This window comes from Callospermophilus lateralis, chromosome 8 (assembly GCF_048772815.1).
Source record: "Callospermophilus lateralis isolate mCalLat2 chromosome 8, mCalLat2.hap1, whole genome shotgun sequence".
In the NCBI taxonomy this organism is placed as follows: Eukaryota; Metazoa; Chordata; class Mammalia; order Rodentia; family Sciuridae; genus Callospermophilus; species Callospermophilus lateralis.
In genome coordinates, this window is record NC_135312.1 from 2,692,573 (window position 1) to 2,717,596 (window position 25,024).

At 52.4% G+C, this 25,024-nt stretch overlaps 1 protein-coding gene across 5 annotated transcripts in view; it reads left to right on the forward strand.

Annotated features, from left to right (window-relative positions):
• Positions 1-25,024, forward strand: part of Rgs12 (regulator of G protein signaling 12) — a 106,386-nt gene that overhangs the window by 49,698 nt on the left and 31,664 nt on the right. For all 5 annotated transcript variants that reach the window (XM_076864408.1, XM_076864411.1, XM_076864412.1 and 2 more), the window contains one exon: positions 14,347-14,368. In XM_076864408.1, the coding sequence (XP_076720523.1) occupies positions 14,347-14,368 (22 nt within the window). The remainder of the gene's footprint in view (positions 1-14,346; positions 14,369-25,024) is intronic.

Here is a 25,024-nt window from a genome sequence, read left to right on the forward strand (position 1 = left end):
CCAGGCTCTCAGCTCCCGACTGCTCTGAACTGTTCAGTAACCAACCCGGCCCCTCTCTCTGCCTGGTGAGATGTTCCTTTGGCTTAAGACACCACCCACTGGCCAGGCCTACTGTCCCTAGGGGAAGCCCACATCCCAGACCCCATACATTTGAGGCCCCTGCCTCCCATGTCATCTAGCCCTCACTGTCTTGGTCCTTCGTGATCTGAGGAGTTTATGTTCACTTAAAACCATGGCACCCTAGAGCATTGTGCTGGGAGGAGCTGGGTGCCTCTGTGAGTGTGTGTGTGTGTGCACATGCAGGGGTGTGTCTGGTGCCAGGTGCTGGGCGGACTGGCAGTGGCGGGCAATGGGCAGCAGGGGGCGCCCAGGCCTTGTGCATGCCTTGCGCATGCCTTGGTCAGAACTTGTCTAGGTGCTGGCTCCAGGTGTCAGGAGCAAGGGAGGAGCTGGAGGTAGAGAGGGGGAGAGGGAGGAGTGAGCACAGGTCCCAAGTGGACTGCTCTTGTCTGCTCTTCCTGCCCAGCAGCCAGAAGCCCGAGCACAAAGCGACAGAACCCTGGACGAGGCCCAGGATGCCATGTGAGACTGCGGTGGCTTTCCTACCCCTGGCTGCTCTGGTTCCTTCTGTCCTTGTATCCTGTTCACCTCTGGGGCTCTGGGCAATTAGCAGCCCATTCTCTGGGGAGAATCTGCACAGACATTTCAAAATGAGCTCTTCTTTGCTTGTTTCTTGAATTTATACTTTGCTATTTCCAGGAGAATTAACTTAGAAGTTACATATAGTCTACCCTTTACTCGGGAGATTAACTTAATTTTCTTTAGTCTGGCTAGCCTAGAGGCATGCAGTAGGATTTCTCATTGCTTTGAGTGTTTTCTCATGCAGTGACTCTTTGCTGGGCATCTACTAAGTGCCAGGCATTGTTCTGGATCTGGGACACAGCAGTGAGCAGAACACGTGGGACCCCTGCCTTGTGGGCCTCCTGGTCAGGTTGTCGAAAACGGGAGGTGGAGGTACAGGTTTCTGAGCAGCATCAGGCTGGGCGAGTGATGGGGTGGCCTCCATCCTGCTGGGCTCCCCTGGGGAGGGGAGTAGGAGGTTTGTATCACCAGCCGTGCGGATGGTGAGGGGTCAGACTGACTTATTTCTTGCCATTTGTCCAGTTGGTGACACTCAGATGAGCGATGGAAGGTGGGACATTGGGGAAATTTGGGGACCACAACAGCCATAGAGGGTCACAGCCCAGGCCCTTGGCTGAACTGCTGGAGGCTTCCTGGGGTAAGAGCAGAAGGGGTCCAGGACCTGCACTTGCAGACAGTGCTTCCTGAGCCTCTTCTGCTCCCGTCCTCATCAGCCTCCTGTAGTCCAGGCCCCTCCTCCACTTTCCAAGCTCCGGGCATGTCTTGGGCACAGCTGAGTGTGTTGAGGTCTGACGGTCCGTCTCACAGGAGATGAGCCTGTGTCTGGGGCCACCTGTGTGTCCCTGTATCTGCTGCTTTCTGGGCTCATCACCCCGCTTTTTTTGCAGTATGGGAGTTTAAATCCAGAGGTGCTTCACCCTTGAGCTACATCCCAGCCCTTTGGAGATAGGGCCTGCCTAAGTTGCTGAGGCTGGCCTCAGACTTGTGATCTTCCTGCCTCAGCCTCTGCAGTTGCTGGGATGACGGGTAGCTCTTTGTCCCTGTTTGTTGGGATCCCTTGAGTAGAGCCTGTGCTCCTGCTCCCTGTGGTCCCCCTGTGCCCGGGAGTGAGTGAAGGAGCCAGGAAATCCCAGTGAGGCTAGGGCACTAAGGGGACAGGCCCTGTGTCCAAGGTTGGGGTGGGGTGGGGGAGGCAGGGGAACACTACAAGGTGTCCAGAATCCAGGAGGTGCTCCTTGGCAGGCCTAGAGGCCCCGTGCTCACAGGACCTCTTGTCTTCACCAGAGCTTTTGGCTGGCCAGGCCTCCTGCTGGCTCTGGATACTTCTTGTGGGTTCTCACTTCTGCTGCTCACCCCTTCCCACTTGTGATGCTGTCACTTCCCCCATCCCTGTGGTTTTGGCTTCACCCTTGGCCCAGAGCTTTTCCTACCCCCTCATTCCCTAGAGCCTGCACTGGATTTCCCTGTCCAGGACAGTCCCTGCCTGGGGGAAGGCATGGGCATAAACAGCCTCTAGCCATCTGGGTGCTAGTGAGTGCTTCCTCTGCTGCGTGTGTTCTAGGTGCTCGGGGAGGGGCGGGTGCTGGGCCCACGCGTGCTGGCTGGGTCTGCCATATGGCGGCTTTGACTCCTTGGCCTCCAGGTAGCTGTGTAGGAGGCAGCAGGCTGAGCCAAGGGCGAGAATGACTCATGCTTTCTGGTTGGTGCCTGGCCCGCTTTCTGTGAACCTCTCCCCGTCTTGTCGAGGCCCATCGCTGCCACCTCCTAGGGTTCTGTGCCGGAACCACACTTGGTTTGGGTCTGTGCGGGGCTGTTCGGGGCTCCCGGGGCTCAGGGTCTGAAGCCAACCCAAAGAAACACACCATCCCCACATTGGGGCAGGAGGGAGGCAGGCTGTCTGCTATCAGGTGCTCCTGGGCTTGGTTTCCCCGCAGGCTGCTGATCTAAATACGCAGGATGGCTTGGGGCTGCGGGTGTCACCTCCCTCTCTCCTAAGACTGTCCTCACCCAGAAGAGGAGGGGAGGGTAGTCTCCTAGGGCAGCTGGGGAGGAAAGGAGAGGGACTTAATCCTGAGGGACCCAGGCTGTCTGAGGGCAAAGACTGAATCACGTTTCTTGCTTTTTAGCCCTTGGTCAAACCTGCTGGGTCACAGGTTCTTCTGTCTGACATGATTGAAATGAGTTAAGTTTGGCACTCAAGTGATCCTCTGGGAGGCTTGCTCCTGAGGCCCTAGCTGAAGGTCTCCCTGTGCACACTTGCTGCTCTGGCCTGGGTGGGTGTTAGTCACTGGTGACTGTCACCAGGGGCTGGTGGGCCTGTGGGGTCAGGATGCTGCTGTCATCTGCTCTGGCCTGCAGGTCCCTATCTCCTCCAGAACTCTATGGCCTCTCAGAAATCAGAGAGGGAGACGCCCGGGACTGGTGGCAGGTCCAGCTGACCCCCATGAGGACCAATTGTTGCCATTGCAGACCCGCAGCTTGCTTTATCTGTGTGTGTGTGCGTGTGTGCAGGCGTGTGTGTATGCTCCTGTGTGCACTGGGCAGGGAGCTGCAGGGGCTCATGGAAGGGAGGATCTGACAGGAGCCCGCCAAACCCCTCAGGCTTGGCCGGAGGCCCTCGTGCATGGATTCAGCAGGGGATATCCCAGCCTTGGGCCTCCTGTCGGGGTGGGCTGCAGTGTGGGGGTTTTACAGTATGAACTGGCTTTCACAACTTGAGGCTGCCTGAGGGCAGGGAGGTGACATTGTCCAAGGGCCTGGGAACTGTGTGGCGAGGCTTTTGCCACCTGACTGCTGTGTGTGACACAGGCCCTCTGGCTTGTGGTGCTTACCTGTGAGGCCCTGCCAGGGAAGAGAGCTCCAGGCCACTCCAGCTGGTGGGCTGGTGACAGCAGAGGTGGCGCCCCCTATAAGAAGGGAGCAGCTCTGCAGAGGGAGAGGTGAACCATTTGGGCCATTTCTGCCCCGTGGCCACATGGGGTCTGGCAGAGGGGAACACTGGCTGTGGAAGCTGGCTCCTGGCCTGTCCTCTGTGAGCCCCAGGCCTGCCCTGCCTTCTCCCCTCTCCTCCTGTGCTCAGTGAATGCGCCTGCTGCTCCCCTGTCGCTGTAGCTCTCCTGGAGAGCTGTCTGTCAGGGGCGGTTTGAGCTGACGCCTCTTCGGGTCTGTGATGGTCACCCTGGCAGGCAGCTGCTGCAGGTTTCTGCATGGAATGGTGTGCACCATGATGTAGATTCGGCTCCCTAAATGTTCGTGCTGGGATTGAGCTTTTCTCTCATGGTAAAGCTCAGGTGTAGTGAGGTAGGCACAGGGTGCACCTGGCTGGTAGCCTGACCTAAATTCAAGGCCCTGTCCCAGCCCATAGGCTAGTGGCACTGCCTTGCCACTCCTCAGGGTGCACCATGGAACAGTCTGGGATTGGGGGATTCCTAGAGCCTGTCCCGGCCAGACCCTCAGGCCCTGCGTGGAAAGGTGTTGGCAGTAAGGAGGCCCTTGGCTCGAGCACCTCCCCTGGAGTCCCGGGAGAACAGGGATGTGCAGGACACCCAGGTGCTAGAAGCAGTGCTCTCTCTGTACTCCTTCCTTCTTCAGGCCAGGGTCCATCACAGCTCTTAGTTGTTGAGCTGTGTGGGAGGCGGACAGTGCAGCTGGCTGCTCTAGGTGGCGTGGAGGTTCTCAGGAATGTGCTGGGTTCCATTGGCCGCCACTGAGGAAGTGGGTGCACATGGAACAGGCTCATAATAGAATCGGTGGCAATGGTAATTAAGGTTGCAAGCCACACCCGCTGCTAAAAAACAAATTCTCTGCAGCTGTTGTGCTGACTGAGAAAATACCCCTATCGGCCAAAGTGGTATTCTCCTGATTTGGTAGAGGAAATACTTTAAAAATGATCTCACAGCGTGATTTATATAAACGGCCTTTTTTCTATGCATGAGACAATTGAGATAGCGTCTGAGTCCTTGCAGACCACAGCTTCCTCCGTGTCCCGTTGCCATGGGTTACGGAGGGAGCACATGGAACTTCAGCAGAGATGTCTGAACTTTACTGACATGCACAGGCATGCTGCCGTGTCCAGGGGTGTATTTTAGATCTGGGTGCCTGACTCGCTGCAGAAGTTTTCTTGTCTTGCAATGAATTTGGAAAAGGGGTTGTCACATGAAGCGGACATTTCTACTGACCAGCAGGTAAGATTTTCCAGTGTTTCTTGCCATTTAAACAGGATTGTGGTAAGAAAGCTTGGCATCCTGGTTCTGCTTTATTTCAGCCTTTTTTGTGAACAGTAGCTATGGAATTTCCAAGTGACTTTAAGTACAAATTTGCAACTGCTTTTCTCATGTCTGCATTGTGGAGCTTGGAGAGAGCACTGTGGAGTTCATGCAGGGCTGTAGGTCCCTGGCCAGAGCTAGGTGCTCAGTGGGGTCCAGCCTCAAGCCCTGGAGCCCAGCTGCCAGTGCTCTATCAGCCTGCAGAGTGTCAGTGTCTCTTTCCCTCTAACAGATTTGAAAGATGTGAGCGAATTAATTTTGTTGAAATGTTAAATTCCTAAATAAATACATGAAAGTCATCGTACTCTTTAAGTTACTACTTTGTAGCTTATGTTTTTAAGGCGTTGAGTGCTGCATGCCATACATTCGTTACTACCAGCACGCTTATTTAATGATTGATTAGCATATGCGCTTATGAAGTTGAATGTGTTATAAAGTGTTTTATAAGGCTTGAGAGCAAATAAAAAAGTAAGAAGAGTAATTTCATATAGGGCTGGGATGTGGCTCAGTGGTAGAGTGTTTGCCTAGCATGTGTGAGGCACTGGGTTTGACCCTTAGCGCCACATAAAAATAAACAAATAAAGAGGCATTCTGCCATCTACAACTACAAAAAAAATTAAAGAATTTTTTTAAAAAATTCATGTATAGAAGTTTTTCACCAACACTGGGTACCAATTTTAAATTCCTTTTTTGGGAATTGCTTAATCTTGATATTTTCCCCTAACATCTGATTCAGGTCTTCTGCAGAGATATGAAAGAGAAACTCCTAGTTCAAAAGTGACCCATGTGGGTGTCGGGTATAGGGAAATGAACTGGCCCCTTCCCTGTAGGCGGGGAGTGGGTCTACCAGACAGGGTGTGGGTCAGCTGGTGACAATTACATGGGCTCCTGTGGGCTCTGACTGCCCTGTATCAGTCAAGCTGCCTTCCAGACTGGTCCTTGGACAGAAGGTGGGTGAATTCCCTTTCACACTGGGTGAGAAAATGAGGCTTGGAGTTGACCATCCTTACTGGACCAGCTAACCAGTGAGCTGTTTGTACAAATGTAGGTAGAACTTTCGTTTCAATACTACATTAAGGCAAGTTTTATACAATTTTGTTATTTATTTCTAGTTAAAAAAATAGCCACTGAAAATCTGCCTTTGTATTTGCCTATGTAAATGATTTGGACTGCCTTTTAAAATTTTTGCAAATACTTAAACCAGCAAATGAGCTAGTTGTTCATGTGAGCGTGTAAAAATCTGGCTGCTAAGGTCCAGGTTTAAGCAGCAGACAGTGACTGTCTGCTGTGTTGCTTTCCCGGGTGGCTGACATGGCTCTGCCTGCCTGACCTGGTGGTAGGGAAGGGGCCAGGTCATCCACTGCACTGGCTCTTTGGTTCTTGAGCGACCACAGGGGCAGGGAAGTAAGGTGGAAGGGACTGTTGAAAGCAGCTCCTGATGGCCGTTCTGTGGTCCTAGGTGAGTTTCTCCTCTCTCCTTGCCTCAGGGGGCTCATCTTTGAAGCTGGGGCCAGGTCTGCTGGTCAGACTCACTGGCCGCGGCTTCCCACCTTGTGTAGATAGAAGACATACATGCCTCTGTAGAAGAGAGGGAGCCATCATGATTAGCTGCCAGTCTTGGCCTCTGCAAAGGACTGCTGGAGGGGACATTAATACCCATGGCCCAAGAGAAATCTGAATTGTCACAAGAAAGCCCCCGATTTCACCTGCACTGAACCTTCCCAGCAGTCCTCCCGCTGTGGCCAGCTGTCCAGGAGTGGTAGAGCTCCAAGCCCAGTGTTGAGTGGGCCGAGGCAGGCACAGTCCCGGGGGAGCTTCCAGCCTGTCCTCCTCTGCTCTCACCCGGGACTGGTGGTGGGTGGGTGGTCCCAGGCCTGGTTTGTTAGTGCCCCAAATTGTCCTTCTCCTCACTCATGAAGTACAAGCCCCTCAGTATTGGATGCTGGGTAGAGGTTGGTTTTCAAGGCTGTCTCGGTGTTTGAGGCATATCAGGTATAATATTGGAGTGTCTTGACTTTCGTCAGCTTGGGGAGGTACCTTGGAGTGGCTAGAGTGTCAGGAAAAGAACTTTGTAGGGTCCAAAGAGTTTTCCCCCTTTATGCGTTGGGTTTTGTAATAGTTTGAAAATAGAAAGGGGTCATGTTGTGGAAGAGAAGCCGACTGTTCTTTTCTAGGCGGCATCTTGGAGTCTTGTCTCCTCAGGCAGGTGGACAAGACTGTGGAGGTAGCCATGCCAGGGCTCCACCTGGAGATGGGGCTGCTGAGTCCCCTGGGGCAGCCGTGGCCGTGCTCACCACACAGAGAGCGAGCTTTGAGGCCTGGGGAAGGTGGATGGCTGGCATTGGAAGGGGTGGGCTGTGCTGGAGCCTGGGGAAGTGAAAAGGTAGTAAGGAAGGTGGAAGGTGGCCTAGAGAAGTGGGCTTTTCAGATGTCTGCATGAGGGGCTGAGGCTGGCAGCTGTGGCTGGGTGGCATGGAATGGGTCGTGCCCCTGGTGGGCCGTGAGAGGACCGGGGCAGGTGCCCTTCAGGGGACTGTCACGAGGTCTTTTTGCATTTGACTGAATATCTCTTCTATAGGCCAGAGTTAGCCGACTCCTCCCATGGCTTGGTCACCACTGCCTCTCCCACGTGCTGTCCTGCTGCGGCTGCTGTGGCCTAGAGCTGTGGGACTGACAAGTGCTGAGCTGAGGCCAGAGCACCGGGACTGAGGGTGCAGTTGGCCCCAGTGTCTGTGTCCTTGCCTGGGGGGTATAGCCCCCCATGCATCTGTTGCCCCAAGTCTACCTGTCTGTTGTCAGAACAGTTTGTCCCTGGTCTCTGTTGACCCTGAAACCAGGTCACCTGTCACTGCTCCTCCTCAGCTTCTGCAGTGGGCACCCTTGCCCTGGACCCTAGACCTGTCCATCTCCACTTGGACATCCCAGAGTCTGGACCTCAGTTTGATTCCTCCCCCATCTCCGAAGAGGGCAGAGCTGGTCCTTTGGCATTGGCCCAAACTCTAACAGTCCCCGTCAGCAGACTGTGGGTTTGACCTTCAAAATCTACCCCACATTTACACTTTCTCAGTGCTTCGCACCAGCCTCGCCCACACTCTGAGTGCCCATCTTGCACCCGGAGACCACGCTTCTCAACGGCCGCCTTCCCTGCCTCCCCAGCTCCCGTTGGTGGGGCTGCCCCTGCTGGGCTCCAGTGTTGGCCGTTTGTGCCTAGAGTCTCAAGAAGGCCCTGTGTGGAGCTCGCTGGTGCTCAGGGTGCTTTGTGTGTGAGGGAAGCTTTCCCCCTTGGGTTCCTCACATACTGCCTCTCTGTGCGTGGAGGCCACCCTTGACCTGCACCTCACAACCTCCAAAACACTGGGTCAATCCTGGACCCAGCCAGAGTTGCTGGGAAGGGGTCAGAGGACTGCCTAATGGGAGGGAGGCTCTACTCCCGCCTAACTGTCCTGGAAGGTTGGCATAGGTGCTGGATCCTGGGCCTGGGCCTGGACCTTACCCTCAGGGGCGCAGCCTCAAACCATAGGTACCAGCAAGGGCAAGGAATGCCATTTGCACAGAAGGGCTGCTTCCTGCAGACGCTGTAGGTGTCTGGTCTCCACAGCTCTGCCATGGGAGTGCAGCCTTGCGCTGGGACCTCCTGCAAACGTCCTGAGGCCCTGCTGCAGCTCTCCTCCCCTCCCTCTGCTGATTCTCATCTTTGTACTGGGTAAGCCGGTCAGGTCAAAGGACTGTGCATTCTTTGTTTCAACTAAGAATTGTTGTCGAGTGAACAGCTCTTCAAAGCCAAAATGTTACACTGAATAACAAGCCTTCTTGTGGTACGTGTCACCATGTCAGTGTCCTTTGGATTTTTTAAAGTTTCACAGTGAATTAGCTGAGGCTTCACCAAGGGCAAGAGAGGAATATTTGATGTCATGTTCTTAGAAAGATGCTGTCATTGTGGGGTTTGCCGTGATTTAGTTTCTTCTGATCTTCCTGAAGGGTGAATGCTCTGGGGGATGTGTGCGTGCGTGCGCACACACACACCCACACACCCACACACACACGCTTTTCCCTTCCCTGACTGCCATGGTGGCCAGGCCACGCTGGCCACTGCAGCGCAGACTCCACCTTCACACCTCTGTCTCATGCTAATGTTTGTCACTGGGTGGCCCTAAACAGAAGTTGGTGTCTCTGGGATCACAGAGTTCTTTCTTTCTTTATTTTATCTTTTTATTCTAATTTGTTATATATGACAGCAGAATGCATCACAATTCATATTACACATATAGAGCACAATTTTTCATATCTCTGGTTGTATCCAAAGTATATTCACACCATTCGGGTCTTCATACATGTATGTAGGGAAATGTTGTCCATCACAAAAACTGACAAACCCTTAGCCATGCTAACAAAGAAGAGAAAACTCAAATTTCTAACATATGTGATGAAAAAGGAAATATCACAACAGACACTACAGAAACATAGAAGATAATCAGAAATTATTTTGAAAACTTGTGCTCCAATAAAATAGATAATATTAAAGACATCAACAAATTTCTAGAGTCATATGATTTGGCCAGATTGAATCAGGAGGATACACACAATTTAAACAGATCAATTTCAAGCAATGAAATAGAAGACTCCATCAGAAGCCTACCAACTAAGAAAAGCCCAGAACCCGATGGGTACACAGCTGAGTTCTATAAGACCTTTAAAGAAGAACTAATACCTATACTCTTCAAATTATTTCTTGAAATAGAAAAAGAGGGAGCACTTCCAAACTCATTCTATGAGGCCAATATCACCCTGATACCAAAACCAGGCAAAGACACATCAAAGAAAGAAAACTTCAGATCAATATCTCTAATGAACATAGATGCAAAAATTCTCAATAAAATTCTGGCAAATTGCATACAGAAACATATCAAAAAGTTCGTGCACCACAAGCAAGTGTGGTTCATCCCAAGGATGCAAGGTTGTTCAACATAAGGAATTGAATAAATGTAATTCATCACATCAATAGACTTAAAGATAAGAATCATATGATCATCTCAACAGATGCAGAAAAAGCATTCGACAAAATACAGCATGGCTTCTTGTTCCCAACACTAGAAAACCTAGGGGTGACAGAGCTCTATTGTGAACTTTCAGGCTTGAGCCTGGACATGTGCCTCCTCCCACTTCTTCCTTACCAACCTGTTCTCCAGTTGCGTCTTTACTTGCTTATTAAAAGAGAAGTGTGTGTGTGCGTGCGCGTGTGCCACGTGCAAGTGTGGGGTGAGAACAGGAAGAGAGCGGGTGGTGACTGTATTGTGGGCTGAAAACCCCAAGTGTCCTGGTGCCAGGTCAGCCACACGGTACAGCCCTCTGTCCAGGCTCCTGAGAGGTCTGTGGAGTAGCCCTTCCTGGATACCACCGCTAAGCAACACCAGAACTGCTCTGAGGGGACAGTCGTCATGTTAGTGGTGGGGACTTCCCCAGGTGACCAGGCGTGGCTAGAGGGTAGTAAGGAAGGCTTTCCAGGGGACATCAGTGGAGCTGAGTCCAGGTGGCAAGCTTGCTAGGCCAGGGTGCTCCATGCTGAGGTAGGGGAGATGCAGGCTACAGAGAGGGTTGGGTCCTTCCCTGAAGTGGCCATCAGAGTCCTTGGACACCACCCATGATGGGAGTCACGCACCCTGTAGGACAGGTGCACCTGATGTACACACAGATGTGCAGCTTGGAAACAGGGTCCAGAAACAGCCCAGGCCCTGGGATGTCCCTTGTGTTTTCCTTCTGTTATTTGATTATTTGATATGCTGCTCAAGACCCTTCACACTGATGGGATGGCTCTTAGAGAAGTGTAGTTGGAGCTGAAGACCGTGTGCTCAGGGAGCCAGGAGCAGGCCCTGTGCAGAGTGGGTGCTCAGAGGGCAGGAAGGGTGCTTCCTAGCAGCTGTAGGCACAGGCAGGCCCCTCCCCAGAGGGCCCCCCAGAAGCCAGCAAGGAATTACTTTGACTGTAAATGGTGAAGGGTTAAAAAGTCGCGCACAGTGACAAACACCTAAAGTCTCAGAGGCTTGGGAGGCCAAGGCAGGAGGATCATGAATTCAAAGCCAGCCTTAGCAATTTAACAAGGAACTAAGCAACTCAGTGAGATTCTGTCTCTAAATAAAATATAAAAAAGGACTGTAGATGTGGCTCAGTGGTTAAGTGCCCTGGGTTCAATCCCCAGAACCTCTGTGCTGAGCACAGGTGGGACGGTGCCCCCTATGCGGGTACCTGTGCTCACCACCATCTCAAGAGACAAGTGTTCCAGAATCCACATTTTAAGAAGTTGTATTGAACTTCAGCAAGTCCTACTTATTCTTTTGAATGTGTTTTGGAAACTTTGGGACTCCCTGAATCTCTGCCACTCTGTACTATGTCCCCTGCCAGCTAGGCCCAGGGAAAGCGTAATCTGGTCAACATTTGCCGTGTTGTTGCTGGTGACAGGGGTGGCTTGGGGATGCTGCCTCCTCTTCCCCGTACTACCCTGCTCTCAGCACTTGCTCCTTGCACAGTGCTATCTCCTCCCTGAATCTCAGGTGCCTCCTGCCTGCCCTGTCCCCTCATGGGCACTAAATATTCATCCACATCACTTACCTACATTCAGATTGTAGCCCCTGAGATGTTTCTTAGCTGCTTTTCCTGTCCTGGTCACAGGTGCTGGCGTTGGGAGCCCCTCAGGGCCACTCTTGCACTTCTCATGCAGGGACTTGGGTATTGGTTTGTGTGAGGTACAACCTGTCACTTCCAGGTGTGTTTTTATAAATAGAATAAATATTAGACATGAAACAAAGGTAATTAGATTAATGATAATTGTGATTATTTATTTGCAAATCAACCTCATCAGGAAAAGTTGTCATCTGTTTCTCTGAAAGTATGTGACCTTGGAGGGGCACAGTGGTCTTGTCCAGGTAATATTGAAATGTGTCCCCATTGATTTTCCAGATGAGCACTTGGTTGATATGTAACCAGGTGCCAGGATCCAGTGGTGAGCAGGGAAGTAGGAAGCCAGGAGGAAAGGGCCAGCGCCGGCCAGTGATCCTGTGGCCTGTTCATGTGCCTTAGGAGCAGTTCCTGCAGAGCCTGTCTCTCTTTCTTCAGGTGCTGAGTGCAGAAATCAGGGTGCTGGGGAAGACTGCCATGGGGTGGGGGATTACCTGTGACCTCTAGTTCTTACTGCCCACAGGCGAGTCCTCAGAACAGAGTGTCCACCAGCCCATGGCTCCTTGGAGGTTCGGGCTTGAAAAGTGCTTTTGGAATGTCTACTCGAGCTGGGAGAGGGAAGGAAACACCTCATGGGAGGCAGAGGCAATGGCCCAGAGACTTCCAGTCTCCTGCAAATTGCCAACAAAGCTTAGTGACCCCTGAGCTCTTCTGGTGGCATCCTTGGTGTTCCCTGAGGGCTCTTCAGGGCTGGCCGCCTGTCCTCTTGGGCTTCCCTGGAACCCAGCTCTGCTACTGCTCCCTCCTGCAGCCTCCCTGGCCTTGGGCCTCCTGCTCTGACTTGGCTGTGACTGGTTGCCGCCTGTGCTCTGCTACACAAGCTCTGTCCTCTCTCTCTGGGTCCCAACCCTCTGCTGCCACCAGCCTGGGTTTTCCAGCACTGTCTTCTGATCCCCTGGCTTGGGCTTCAGCAGCTGCAGCTTTTATCATGAGACTGGCTGCCCTTCAGATCTGCCCCTTGCTTCCCATTTTGGTTGGCTGCTGCTCTCTGTGGTTTCACAGTTATCTAACGTCCGCACAGGTCTCTCCAGTGTCTGGGCTCTGCCGCTGCTCTACTGACTCTTCATCGAGGGCTCCCAGGTGCCTACTTCCATGGGCCCGGAGGGCTTTCCTGCCAGAGTGTGTGTGCTTGCTTGCTGCCTGGAGCCTCGTCTCTGCCTGGTCGACACCCCCCAGACTGTGTGTCTGATGCCGAGGCCCCCCCACCCCGCTCACCTCTGTACTGCTCCCAGCTCCTGTCCTCCCATTAACAAGCATGTTTGTCTCTGCATTATCTTTTTTCTATTTTTCTATAAACCTAAAACCATTTGAAAAAAACAAAGATTACTTTATAAGAAGTGCCTGTGGAACATCACCTTTATCTGTGGCACTGCTTGGAATGCCTCCTGCAGGTTATGCAACCGTTTGCCAGTGCTACAGCTCTGTCCCCCTCCCGGACCTCTGGTGGACACCACATGCCCATTGCCTGTCAGCACTTTGTTCCCGTCCTCTCCTGGGCCCCCAAGTGCCCTCTGATTCTGGGTGTGTGTGCATGTTTCCTTGCCCTCTCTGTTTAGCCTTCCAGACTTGCAGAACCTGGGTTTAACACAAGTGGGACAGGAAGTGAACCACCTCCTTATTTGGGAAGTTACATTCTAAGTTTACTTTCCAGTGTTGACAGTGTTTCTGATTGGTTGTGGCAGTACACATTTCCTTCTCCACCCCATGGGCACAGTTTGCTTCTGGTGTCATTCAGGGTTATGCTGTGGTGAGGGGTGGCCCATGGTGGGCATGGGGCTGGGTGAGTTCTCAGACATGTATGTGGGTGCCTGTGAAGCAGGCCACCCCTCAGTGGCCCCACTGCTCACCGAGTGGGCATCTGCTCTTCCTCTGTCCTGTCTGACAAGAGGAAAGCTGGAAGTGGACACTGTCATGTGCAGTCAGGGGCCAGGACTCTCTGGGTGAGGGTCGGGCCTTCTGGAGCACCAGCCTCCTCAGATGCGCCTGCCTGCCTGGCCGCCTTCCCTCTGAGAACCACTGGCAGCGTTTGTCATTTGAATGTCTGTCCTTCCTGCAGCACCCTGGAGGGCCGACTTTCCTGCCCAGCTGTCCTTGTTCCTGTCCCTTCAAAGCAGTCCTCCTTGCCTCCAGCCTCACAGCTCTCCCATGCCCTCTCCGTGGAGGCTTCTCCCTCCTGCCTGCAATGGCCACTTTCCCACACCCTCTAGGGGGGCAGGGGGGGCAGGACACACCTCCTTCCCAGCCAGCACCTGGGGGTCCCACCTCCTCTGGCCAGGACCTGTCCCATAGGGAGTTGGTCCTCCTGCTGGGCTTGGAGGGGGACAGTGCAGGCAAGCCCCACCCTGCACAGAGTGGACCTGGAGGCCAGTGGGCACTTGGTGGATCCTCCTCCATGAGTTGTGTTAATTACTGAGCTCCACACCCAAGTGCAAATTGTCGTCACTGAGGCCTTTCCCCAGACTGTGATGTCAGACATGCTGGGATTTGTTCTTTTCAAATGGAAATGACGGTGACTTCCCCCTGCTGGAGTCTGGCTGGGGCGGAGTTGGCTGGGGAGGTGGGAGCCAGGCTTGACTGGCGGAGCAGTTGGGCTGGTCTCCACACCTCTGGGGATAGGCCTCCAGGAGCCAGCCGAGTCTGCGGACATTGCTGTTCCCTGAGTGCTGTCATGTGGCCTCATTAACTCATGTCTCTCTCTCTTTTCTTTCAGTCTGCAACTGTGTCTGATGGTGGTAAGTCACGATTTCTGATGTGTATTTTTATTTTTTAATGAAAATTTTAAATCTCAAAAATGTATTTGCCATTTGATGCGCTTAAGAAAGATGTTTTCTTTACCCTTCCTTGTCCGCCTGTGGGAAGCTGTCAGTCCTTGCTGGGGGCCACTTTCAGGTGGCTGTGGCCTGTGTTCCCGGAGTGAGTGGCAGATGGCTGCCCTGGGCTGTGCGGCATCGCATACCTGTATGACAGGTTGAAGCATGCTGTGCTGCTTCCTGGCCATGCAACCAGCTGTTGAACCAGCCAGTTAGGATTTCAAAGTGCTTGCTGAATTTGAGCAATTCTGGAAATTTGAAGGAGACTCGGTCAGTAAATGCCCTTCTAAGGAGAAGTTTAGTGGATGAACTGAGAGCATGGGTGAAGAATTGAAAACTTGCTTTCTGTCTTGAAGTGGGATTCTTTCACTGGGATTGATGCAAAAAGGAAATAGCCAGAAATGTCTTGTTTCACTTAGATGTCTCCAAAGAATCCTTATAATTTTAGTTCAATGATTTTTTTTAACTCTCCAAAATTGCCTGGAGAGCTTTGCCCCAGCCCCCTGGCTTCCTATAGTACTTGTAGAAACCCTGATGCTCACTTCTGCTGCTGTCTTCTGTGGTTTTGATATAATCTTCAGTCTTTGAGAGTGAGTTGCTGATGTCCCCACAGGTGCCCACACTTTATTTTCACTTCTGTGCTGGGTATGATGACAGCACAAGCTCCAGCTCTGGGACAGGTGTGGGAGTGAGGACTGTGAGTTATAGAGGAGCTCCATGAAGTTTTATGGAAACTTCTGGTTGTCCTTCCACGGCTTACTTCACTCCTGGGCCTTAGAGAGGGCTGGAGGGCAGGGTGTGAGACCTGAGGCAGCCCCTGTGTGGTGCTGGTGGCCCAGGCCTGCTGGGGGCACTCTGTGGGAGGTGTGGAATGAATGTGTCTTGAATTACAAATGTGCTACTACCTGGAGCCAGACCAGAGGGGTCCTGGAGCTCATGAAAGGAGTTGTGTTTCCTGTGTTCTGTGCAGTGCTCTGAGTCATTTAATCAGCCTTAAGCTGGGGGTGGGAAACTTCCTTAATACAAGAAAAGAGGCAGCTGTGTGGCTAGGCTCTGGCCGCCCTGGGTCCTCTACCTGCACCCTGCTCTGCTCGTAGAAGACATCCATGTTTGCAGGGAATGTATAAACTAGAGAGGCTCCTGAGCATGTCCAGTTCAGTCATAATAAGCTTGTTCACCTCTCGGCCCCTCTTTATCTACGGACAGAACCCTGGGAGTCTCGCTACAGCATCTTGCTGTAACTTTTCCAAGCTTCCTTTTCCAAGCGTGGGAAGCCCCTGGCTGCTCGCACCCCCCCCCCCCACTCCCTAGGCCATCTCTGGGGAAGTGGTGTCCTGGCTGGTGATTCCCCTGCTGTTGCCCCTGCTCCTTGCCACAGGCCCTGGGCTGCAGGGATGGGCCCTGTTGCTTGGAGGTGGGCTCTGGCCAGGGAGGACAGAGGGTGACCATGCCTGGGCTTCAGAGCAGTGGTACTCAGCCATATGTTTTACTTTGTCACTTTAAAAAATGCTAATACTTTCCCACCTTCACTTTTCTGATTGTAAGAGTGAAAGTTGCCTGGTTCAGAGTACCTGTGAATTTCACGAGGACTTATTACCTGCCTGTTCCAGGTAGGGACAGACACTAAGGCAGAGCAAGAAGTTGATGGAGGTACAGATACTGGGGACACTGCTGGGGCTCAGGCCTGAGGAGTGCTGCAGGCAGCCAGCCCTCTGCCCTCCCTGCCCTGGTGCTCCTCACCCTCCTCCACCTGCTGGGCTTCAGGCCCTGTCCCAGTACTACCTCAGCCTGGCTTGCTGTGGCGTCCCAGAGGCCCCCACAGGCATACGTACAAAGGGCTTGCAGAGAGGGCCAGCGGAAAGAAGCGCTGAGATATTTTTACAGTCCTGGTCGGTGGTAGATTGAAGCTCATGCAGGGGGCCTGGGAACCGCAGTATCATACTGCTTCTGTGGGAAAAATGTGTTCCAAACGCCTGCAGGGGCTGGGAGCAGCCGTACAGGGCCTGCTCACATGGCAGGGCAGGGCAGGGCAGGGCAGGGCAGGGCAGGGCGCCGCTGCCTCCTCACCGCTGGCTGTGGTGACTAATGGAGCGCCGGCCACACCAGCGAGAGGACTCGGTCTGCCCCCTTGGGCCCTGGCCCGTGTGGTGCTTCCCTTGGCCCTCCCCCAGCTCCACAGCTCCCGTCTAAGGAGGTGGACAAGGCCTTTCCTGCAGTCTTGTCAGCAAAGGGGCCTTCAAGGGCTGTCACTGGGGCCAGAGACCACCTGGGGAGGCAGGAGAGGAGGGGTCAGAGCAAACTGCTGCAGATTCTGGCTCAGAGAAGGAAGAACCTTCTAGTATTCAAAGGCTTCCCAGTGATCTACCTTGTGGGAAATTATCCAAACAGAAGATGAGGTCAACCTGGAGGAAGGTCTCAAGTTAAGCACATGTAAAATGTGGACCAGCCAGGGGCTGCAGTGGCCTAGCAGCACCAGGTTCTGGGCTGGACTTGGCTCTGCAGGGAAAGAAGAGAGGAAGAGAAATGGGGAAGGAGGTGGAGGGCCGCCTTTGTTGATGCGAAGAAAAACCTTCCGATTCTCTGATTTGGGGCTTTAGCACACAGCGCTGGATTGCCATGGAGCTCAGTCTGCCCCGAGGGCCGGGGCTCAGTAGATGGAAGTGGCTTTCAGGGGACCGTGGCATGTCCATGGGACATCTTTGTCTAAGCCATGCAGTTGCCTGAGCTTGCCTGCGACCCCACAGTCTCCCAGCCCCAGTTCCTGGGTCTGGGCTCTGCCCAGCCACGGAGCTTCAGCCCTTCCACACAGACCTCTGTCTCTGCCTCCCTGTCCGGCAGTCCATCCACCGACCTCTGCAGTCTCCCCAGGGCTTTTGCCTTTTCTTACTGGGGTGCTGCTGCCCTACTTTCCTCTCCAGAGACCCTTCAGACACCCAAGGCCTTGCCCTTCCCACTGCCCAGCTCTTCCTGTCCCCAGAACCTGCTCCCGCCATCTGCCGCTTGCTCTGTAGCCCACCCTGCTGTCCTCCCAGCACTATTGGCTGCAGCCCCCTCTAGACAGTGGCTTCCATGAGGCAGGTCAAGGCTGGCCATGGTGCCAAGTGCAGGGGCAGCACGAGAGCTGTGCTTGAGGACGACTCTGCTGTGGTCAGCCAGAGCATCCAGGCACCTCGGGTGGGCGGTAGCCTCAAGTGAGCACAGGTGCAGCTCCTCTGGCTGGATGGAGCCTGGGCCACTGCCCTGGCCCTCCTGGCCATGGCACCTGTCTTCCTCCAGGTGGCTACTGCGGCTCAGTTGGCCGGGGACACCTGTCAGTGAAACCTTTGTTTCCACTCTTCCTTGGCTTTCCCTGCTTTTGCTCTTGTCTTCCTGGACGGTCAGGACAGGCCCTCTTCCTGGCTCCCGGGCAGCTGTGGCTGTGGTGACAGGGCTTGTTTGGTTTGGTTTTGAAATGGAAGCTTAGTGGGAATGGAGAAGTCGATGGTGGGCATGCCGTCCTGTTTTCATCCCACCTGCTCCCAGTTTTCCGAGCGCGGCCAGGGCTCTCCTTCAAACTCCTGAGCAGACCTGATGGGGCTGAGCCGCCTCTCCTGGGAGTGGAGAGCCTCACACTCCAGGTCTGAGCCTGGTGACTCCTGTCAGGTGCCTGTGAGCCGTGGGGGTCAGGGTCTGGACAGGTGTGGGGATGCACACTCCCCCCAGGCCTGGCACTCCTCCTCCGTCCCATGGTACAGCCCGGCTCCGTCCTGGCCCTCTCTGGGGCCAAGGCTGTTTTCCAAGTGCTTTATGTTTCCAGTTTAGCTTTGGCTTTAGAAGTGACTCATTGTGCTAGGGGTTTGAGATTTGGAGGTCTCCCCTTAACTTGTGTTGCTGTACCCAGACAGCCTCCTTGGGGCCCTTGGTTGTCCTTGGAGTGACCTGATCTGCCCCACTCCACGCTGGCCTGAGCTCCTTGACTGCAGTTCCGTGCTGGGCTGTGGGCTGAAGATTTGGGCTCCACAGGAAGCCACAGCCCCAGGCTGAGCTCCAGAATCTGCGAGGGGTGCCTTCCTCTGTGCCCCAAGGCTGAGGAAGTCCTCCCAGCAGGTCCCTGCTGCCAGCGGAGCACCCTGGGGTGGCAGGTCCAGCACCTTCAAAGATGGCTGCCTGGTGGTGGAGGATGGATCTTGGTGCTGGAGTGCCTTTGAGGGAATTAAGCTGTGTTCATCTTTGAAACATACAGTAGAGTATTATAGTCACTGATATTTTGGGCAAGTGACTCTACATTCTGTTAAATCATGAAAGACAAAGGGAGATATAAAAAGTTTGAGAGCAGCACCATGGCTGTGTATATAGAATTACTTAGTGAATTCACATTTTTTTCTCATTAAAAAAACAGAGAGCCTAATTACACACTTTTCAAAAAATGTCTGCTAAATAGCAGAGATGGAATGTGAATTTGTAACACATCATGTGAAAGCATTGTTTCAACCCGAGCCCTGTGTGTGGCTCCCTGCATCACGTTCTTCATGGTTGCTTCTGGACGGCTCAGCACGCTGTGGCTACCGGCAATGTGACGCTGTGTGCTCAAGTCAGACGGGATTTCTCAGGGAAGCATGGAGGCCTCCTGGCGTCTCATTTCTTTCTAGTTCTGCAAGATTTTGGAGGGAGTTTTTATTAGTAGTTATATCATGAAAGCATTTTTTTCAGGCAAACAGACTTTTAATAGTAATAAAGCCAGTGACCACGTGGACGTCTCTCCCTCCCTCCCATATGTAATGTCTGCACATTGGGCAGGATTGCTTCAGGACTTGGTTCTACAGCACTAGAGTGACTGTGGATCCCCTCCTGGCTTCATTCCCCATCCTCCCTAGAGACCCCACCTGGATGCTGGTGTGTACCCTCCCTTCTCCAAGGGTTTATTAGTTGAATTCTCTTTCGTGAAGCTTAGGCATAAGAAAAGTTGAGTCCTGGTCCAGTGATCCTGGTGTTAGAGGTGGAGAGGGCTTCTGGGGAACCTACCTTGGAGTGGTCAGAGGAGGTGCTCAGGTCCCTGGGCTCGGCCTGGTTCTCAGCACTTCTAGCTCTGGGCCAGGACAGGAGGCACAGCTCCAGGATACCTGCTGCTCTGCCAGCCTCTGCTGAACTGGGCTCTCTGTCCCCTGCATGTCCATCACTTATCCCAAGAGTTCCTTCTGTGTTGGTCAATCTCCCAGGTGCTGGGGTAAAATGAAGGCACAGGTCCCCACCTTGCTCTCCACTCCACTAACTGGGGCAATGGGCCTCTGTGCCCAGTGCAGAACCTCCTCCAGGGGGACAGCCCTAGGGTTTTTCCAGTGACAGTCCTCTGGAACTGAGTCTTGGCCGATTTGAATATGTCAAGCGTGGATAACAGCTGGAAAGGAACGTGGATAACAAATGTCTAATTAGAACCCTTAATTTATGTCATTATGCAAATTACACCTCACATAAATGACACTAATTTAGAAAGGCCTTTCTTCTCCCCTTGTTCATGCTGCTGCCTTGTTCCGACACTCCAGATGCATTCTTTTTAGAACTTTTCTTCAAGCAGTGAAAACTTTTTACTGAAGAATAATTTATGTACTGCAAATTGCACGCACCATTACAAGCACACCTGCATTCAGCCCCCAACGAAAGACAGGGGCCCTTGAGACCCACTCCTTTAGGGGATCACTGACCTGAATGCTGGCACCAGACCTAGTTTTGCCTATTTTTTTAACTTAAACAACAACAACAACAACGATGATGCATTGCATGCTCTGGGGGGTGGCTTCCCTTATTTGGCCCTGGGCTCATGGGCTGTGTGCTCATGTGTCAGAGAAGCTTGGCACCTGTGCCAATGTCCTGTTCAGTGCACCAGTGTTCACTGTGTGCGTGCCTCCTGGTGGCTCTGTGAGGTCAGGCTGCCAGCTGCACAGGTCTTGGTGGTCATCTTTGGCATCTTTACTGTGGTCAGCTGGGCCACCGAGTGGTGTGGTACAGCAGGGTGCCGGGAGGGCTCCACCTGAGGCTGGCACTGTCTGTGCCCACTGTGGCTGTTCAGATGTGGTTTAGATCTGTAGTTCTCTGAGGACTAGTGAATTTCCACATGTCTGGCCATTGACTGTTCCCCATTCAAGGCTTTTGCTGGTTTTCCTGCATAGTGTCTGTCTTAGGGATTCATAGAAAATTGAAAAACATAAATTCTGAAAGTGATTTTTGTGTTGAGTTCACATAGATAGATAAGCCCTGCATTTGGGTTAAATTCACATTGGGGTGCGGTTCTGTGGCTTACCTTTTATTATCTTAGTGTTCTTTCCATGACCAGAAGTTCCTAAATTACCCACTGATGGTTCTCCCTTTGAGCAGAGCTGTTAGGCCTTTCTACAGCATTCTTTGCCCTTCCCAAGACCACGAAAGTAGAAGTACTACTGCTTCCCTGTTCACACGTGAGCTCTGGATCCCCTGACGTGGGTTCCTGTGTGTGGTGGGAGGCAGGGGCTGGGTCACGTTTTCATGTGCATCCAGTTGCTCAGAAGCTCCCTTTATTGGAAAGATGGTGGTCCTTCCCCACTGACTTGAAGCTGCGCCTTGATCAAATGATCTGTCTGTGAGTCTGTGTCTGGCCTTCCTGATTCATTTGGTTGGTGTCTCTGTCTATTGTCAGGACTTCTTTCACAATCACTGTCACTCTGTGGTGCGTCAGGCTACCTGGTTGTGGAGCTCTCGAGATTGCTTGGGTCACTCTTGGCCTGTGCATCTCCTTACAGATTATGGATTCTGTTTTTGAGTCTCTGGCAGCCTCTGAAGTCATCTGCTTCTGTGAGCTGGTTGAGGTATAGCCCTTTTGGAATCTATGTGTGGTGCTTTTACCAGAAATGTCATCACAAGCTGCAGCAGCCACTGGCGTAGTGTGGGAAGCCGTTCTCGCACGTGATTGGGCACCTCCCCGACTGGGTGTGAGGCGTTCTGGCTAAACTGTGTCAGAACTAATCCCCACCTTTCTAGGTGCGAGAGCCCATCCGTGTGGGGGTGTGACTGACCATTGACCCTGAGACCAGTCATTGACCCTGACCTTGGAATGCTGTCCCCCTCGACCTTCATTGGGTGGAATTTTCCCCTGAATTTCTTGTTCCCCAATAAAAGGCCATTCTCTGGCGTGCTCCCTCTCTCTCCTGCTAGTCTGTGTAAACCTCGCTGCCCCCCCCCCCCCCCCCCCGGGTGGTTCGAGGCAGGAGCCAGAAGGAGAGCCGTCTCAGACCTGGTCAAAGAAGAAGGTAAATTGAGTCTATGTGTGTTTATTTTGACCTCACTAGTTAACTTCTATGCTTAGAACCTCTAGTATGAAGCTAGCGTGCTGGTCGCGCGGTTGAGCGTAGGACAAATGGGTTTCTAAAATTGTGTAGTTGGGTATCCATAATCTTCACTATGTAGCCACTCACTGTCTTGCCCTCTGCAGATCTTGAGTCCTGTCCCCCAGGAGAAAATACTAAATTTGAGTTGGTTTGTTTGCCTGTTAAACCATCTCTTCAAGATGAACGGCCCCTGTAAGCACCTGACCCCAGCATGGACTGAGTGGACTTCAGGCCCGGTGTCACCCCCCAGTAGACTCTGGCTGTGGAGTGAGAGAAGAGCCAGCAGTGGGCCAGACTCTGCAAGGACTTACTTTAAGGGCACCGTCACATCAGGGACAAGTCCATGAGAGGCCACAGAAGATGCTGTGAGAGGGTGGGGGCTGCTGGGTCTCCGTCTTTGCAGAAATGAGAAGGACTAGGATCAGGTGGGGAGAGATGGATGTGGGCAGTCATCAGGATTCTGCTCTGGCTTATCAGTTTTAGATGTTTGTCACTCTGTGTGGTGGCTGGAGACTCTGCCTGCAGGTGTAGGTTGAGGGTCATCAGAATATCAGTGATGTGGGATGTGCTTGTACGGTGAGAAAAGGTGAGTCTGAGACCTGTAATACATCTGGGAAGCCGGGGGTATGGTTCAGGGTAGAGGGCTTCTCTAGTATGCATAAAGCCCTGGGCTCCATTCCTAGCACGGAGAGAGAGGAGAGAAGTGGGAGAGGCCTGGAAACCAGAAGACAGCTAAGAGGGGCAGGTATGAGCGTAAGAAGACTCTGAGTTCGAATCCCAGCTCTGCTGTTTGCTGGTACATGCCTCAATGCCTGCCTCTGGAACACAGGGGCAATAGGAGCCATCCTACCCATCTGTGAGAATTGAAAGCATGAATAGATGCAGGTGCTTGGAAACATGCATGGTGCGGGACAGCTCTGTAGGCGTGGATATTAAAGTGTTACTGTGGTTGTTTTAGTGCATTTCCAAAATAATGGATGGGGAAACAATTGCTAGAGAGCATGGGGTGGGGGTATAGAAGAGAGCCTAAGGCAGGGCCTGAGAGGATGACAAGACCAGCAGATGGGAAGAGAGCACAGAGACAGGCGGGTTAGGTTGTCAGAGGAGCTCTGGGTGTAGGGGCGCATGCCTCCGGAGCTGATCCATGAGGATGGCAAGTGATTAGCAAGGCCCTAAGTAACTTAGCAGGACTTGGTCTCAAAATCAAGAGGACTGGGGATGTAGCTCAGTGGTAAATCGCCCTTGGCTCAATCCCTGGTACCAACAAAACAGAACAAAAAAGAGTCTCAGAAATCGTCTTACAACAAAGCAACACAAGAAAACTAAAGATATTAAATGAAAGAAGATATAACAGGGAGATATGAAAAAGGAAAACTGCATTGGAATATTACTGTCAGAATCATTCGGAGTGAATGAACAGTCAGAGAGCCAAGGGCCTGGCACAGGTGGGAGGCAGGAGGGGCTGCCCCGGGGCACACGCAGGGGCTGGGGGTGCAGATCACAGAGCACCTGAAGGCCAAGGAGCAGACAGGGAACTTCAGTCTCAATGGAGAACATTAAAGGCAAGTGGAACACTTGCCAAATTAAAAAAAAATACTTATAGCAGGCAGATCATTCCTTCGGATAGCAGTGTGATTAAGTAGACACCTGTCCCGCAAAAAGATAACAAAAAATATCCATACATTTGAAAGTTAAAAACCCATACATCAATGATCCATGGTCAAGGACAAACTAAAATGGAAATTCTAGTGCAATTAGAATTGCTTAGGAATTATAGCTCTTCATTTCAACACCAGTGGAATATAGCCAAAGTGGTTTTCAGAGAAAATTTTGTAGACTTAAGTGTATGTAGTAGGAGGAAAGCTTGAAAATACAGAAAATAAACATTCAATGTAAGGAGGCAGGAAGCCAGGCATGGTGGCCACACCTAACCCCAGCACCTCAGGAGGCTGAGGCAGGAGGGTCCCAAGGTAAGAGAAACCTTGTCTCAAAATGAAAAGTGGGATACAGCTCAGTGGTAGGGCACTTGCCTAGCATGTACCAGGCCCTGGGTTCCCCAGTCTCCAAAAAGAAGAAAAGAAAGAAATTAACAGAATAAAACACAAAACAAAAGATACGTCGTTGGCAGTTACAAGTAATAAAATCAGGGAGAAGACAAGGACAGTGCTGACTGTCCTTGGAGGAAAAGTGAAGTGATTAGAAAATTCTGTGAGCTACTTCCTGCTGAAGTACTGATGGCCAGGTCGGACGGCTTATAGAAAAGCAGCTCGTCAGCCGGCCCAGGAGGCAGATCTGACATGGCAACAGCAGCCAGAGGCCTCCCGAGGCTCTGTGCCCAGACCAGGCTGGGGACACTTGACATTGCAATAAAAAGCAGTCCCAACCTAGTGCTTCAAACAAAAGTTCACCTCTGACATGCCTAGTGCAGTTTGGTTTTCGGTTCATTCCAGTGTTTCCCCTCCAGGAACCAGGCTGTTGGAGTGGGTCTGGGTGGCATACTTGGGCCCTGGGGTGACGTGGCAGAACAAGACAACAGTCCCCAAAATTGCTGCTCTGCAGGAGCACATGCCACCACATGGTGTGCAGCCTGGCCTCAGAGCCGAGGGCGGGATGAGCCCACCCTGGGGGGCAGCAGGTGCCTTGAGCTTTGCCTTTGGCCTGCAAGGCCAGAAGCTCTGCTCTCTCCAAAGCAGGCTTGGACTGAAGCTTGGTGGTGACCAGCGCAAGAAAAGTAAGTTACTGACAGTTTCACTTACAAATATGGAAAATTCCTGAATAAAATATGGGCAAATTGAACCCACCAGTGTTTTTTAAAAAGTGCATTCATAGGAACCATGGGTTGTGTGAGGAAGGCAGATTAGGAAATTCTCCTTTTTGTCCCCATGAATTCATTCAACAATTATTCCTACTCCATTCTGAAAACTGCTGTGGACACTGGGGTTACGTGGGGAATAAAGCAAAGTCCTGCCTTGGGGAAGGCTCTCTGGAGGGTGGAGTGTCACAGGCACAGGAGCAGGTCCTCACGCTGCAAGGGGGGTGGGCTAGGTGATTCTCAGAGCCCACGGTCAGGTGTCAGGAGCACTGCTATGAGAGCCAGGAACAAGAGTGTCCCTGTCTCAGTAACCAGCTAGCTCTGCATGGTGGGCCTGGCCAGTACCAAAAGACAGGAACAGTGTGCATATGAACTTTAAACTCAGAAGGGAAGAAACTAAATAGTTGTTATTCATCAGCAATATCATCCTCC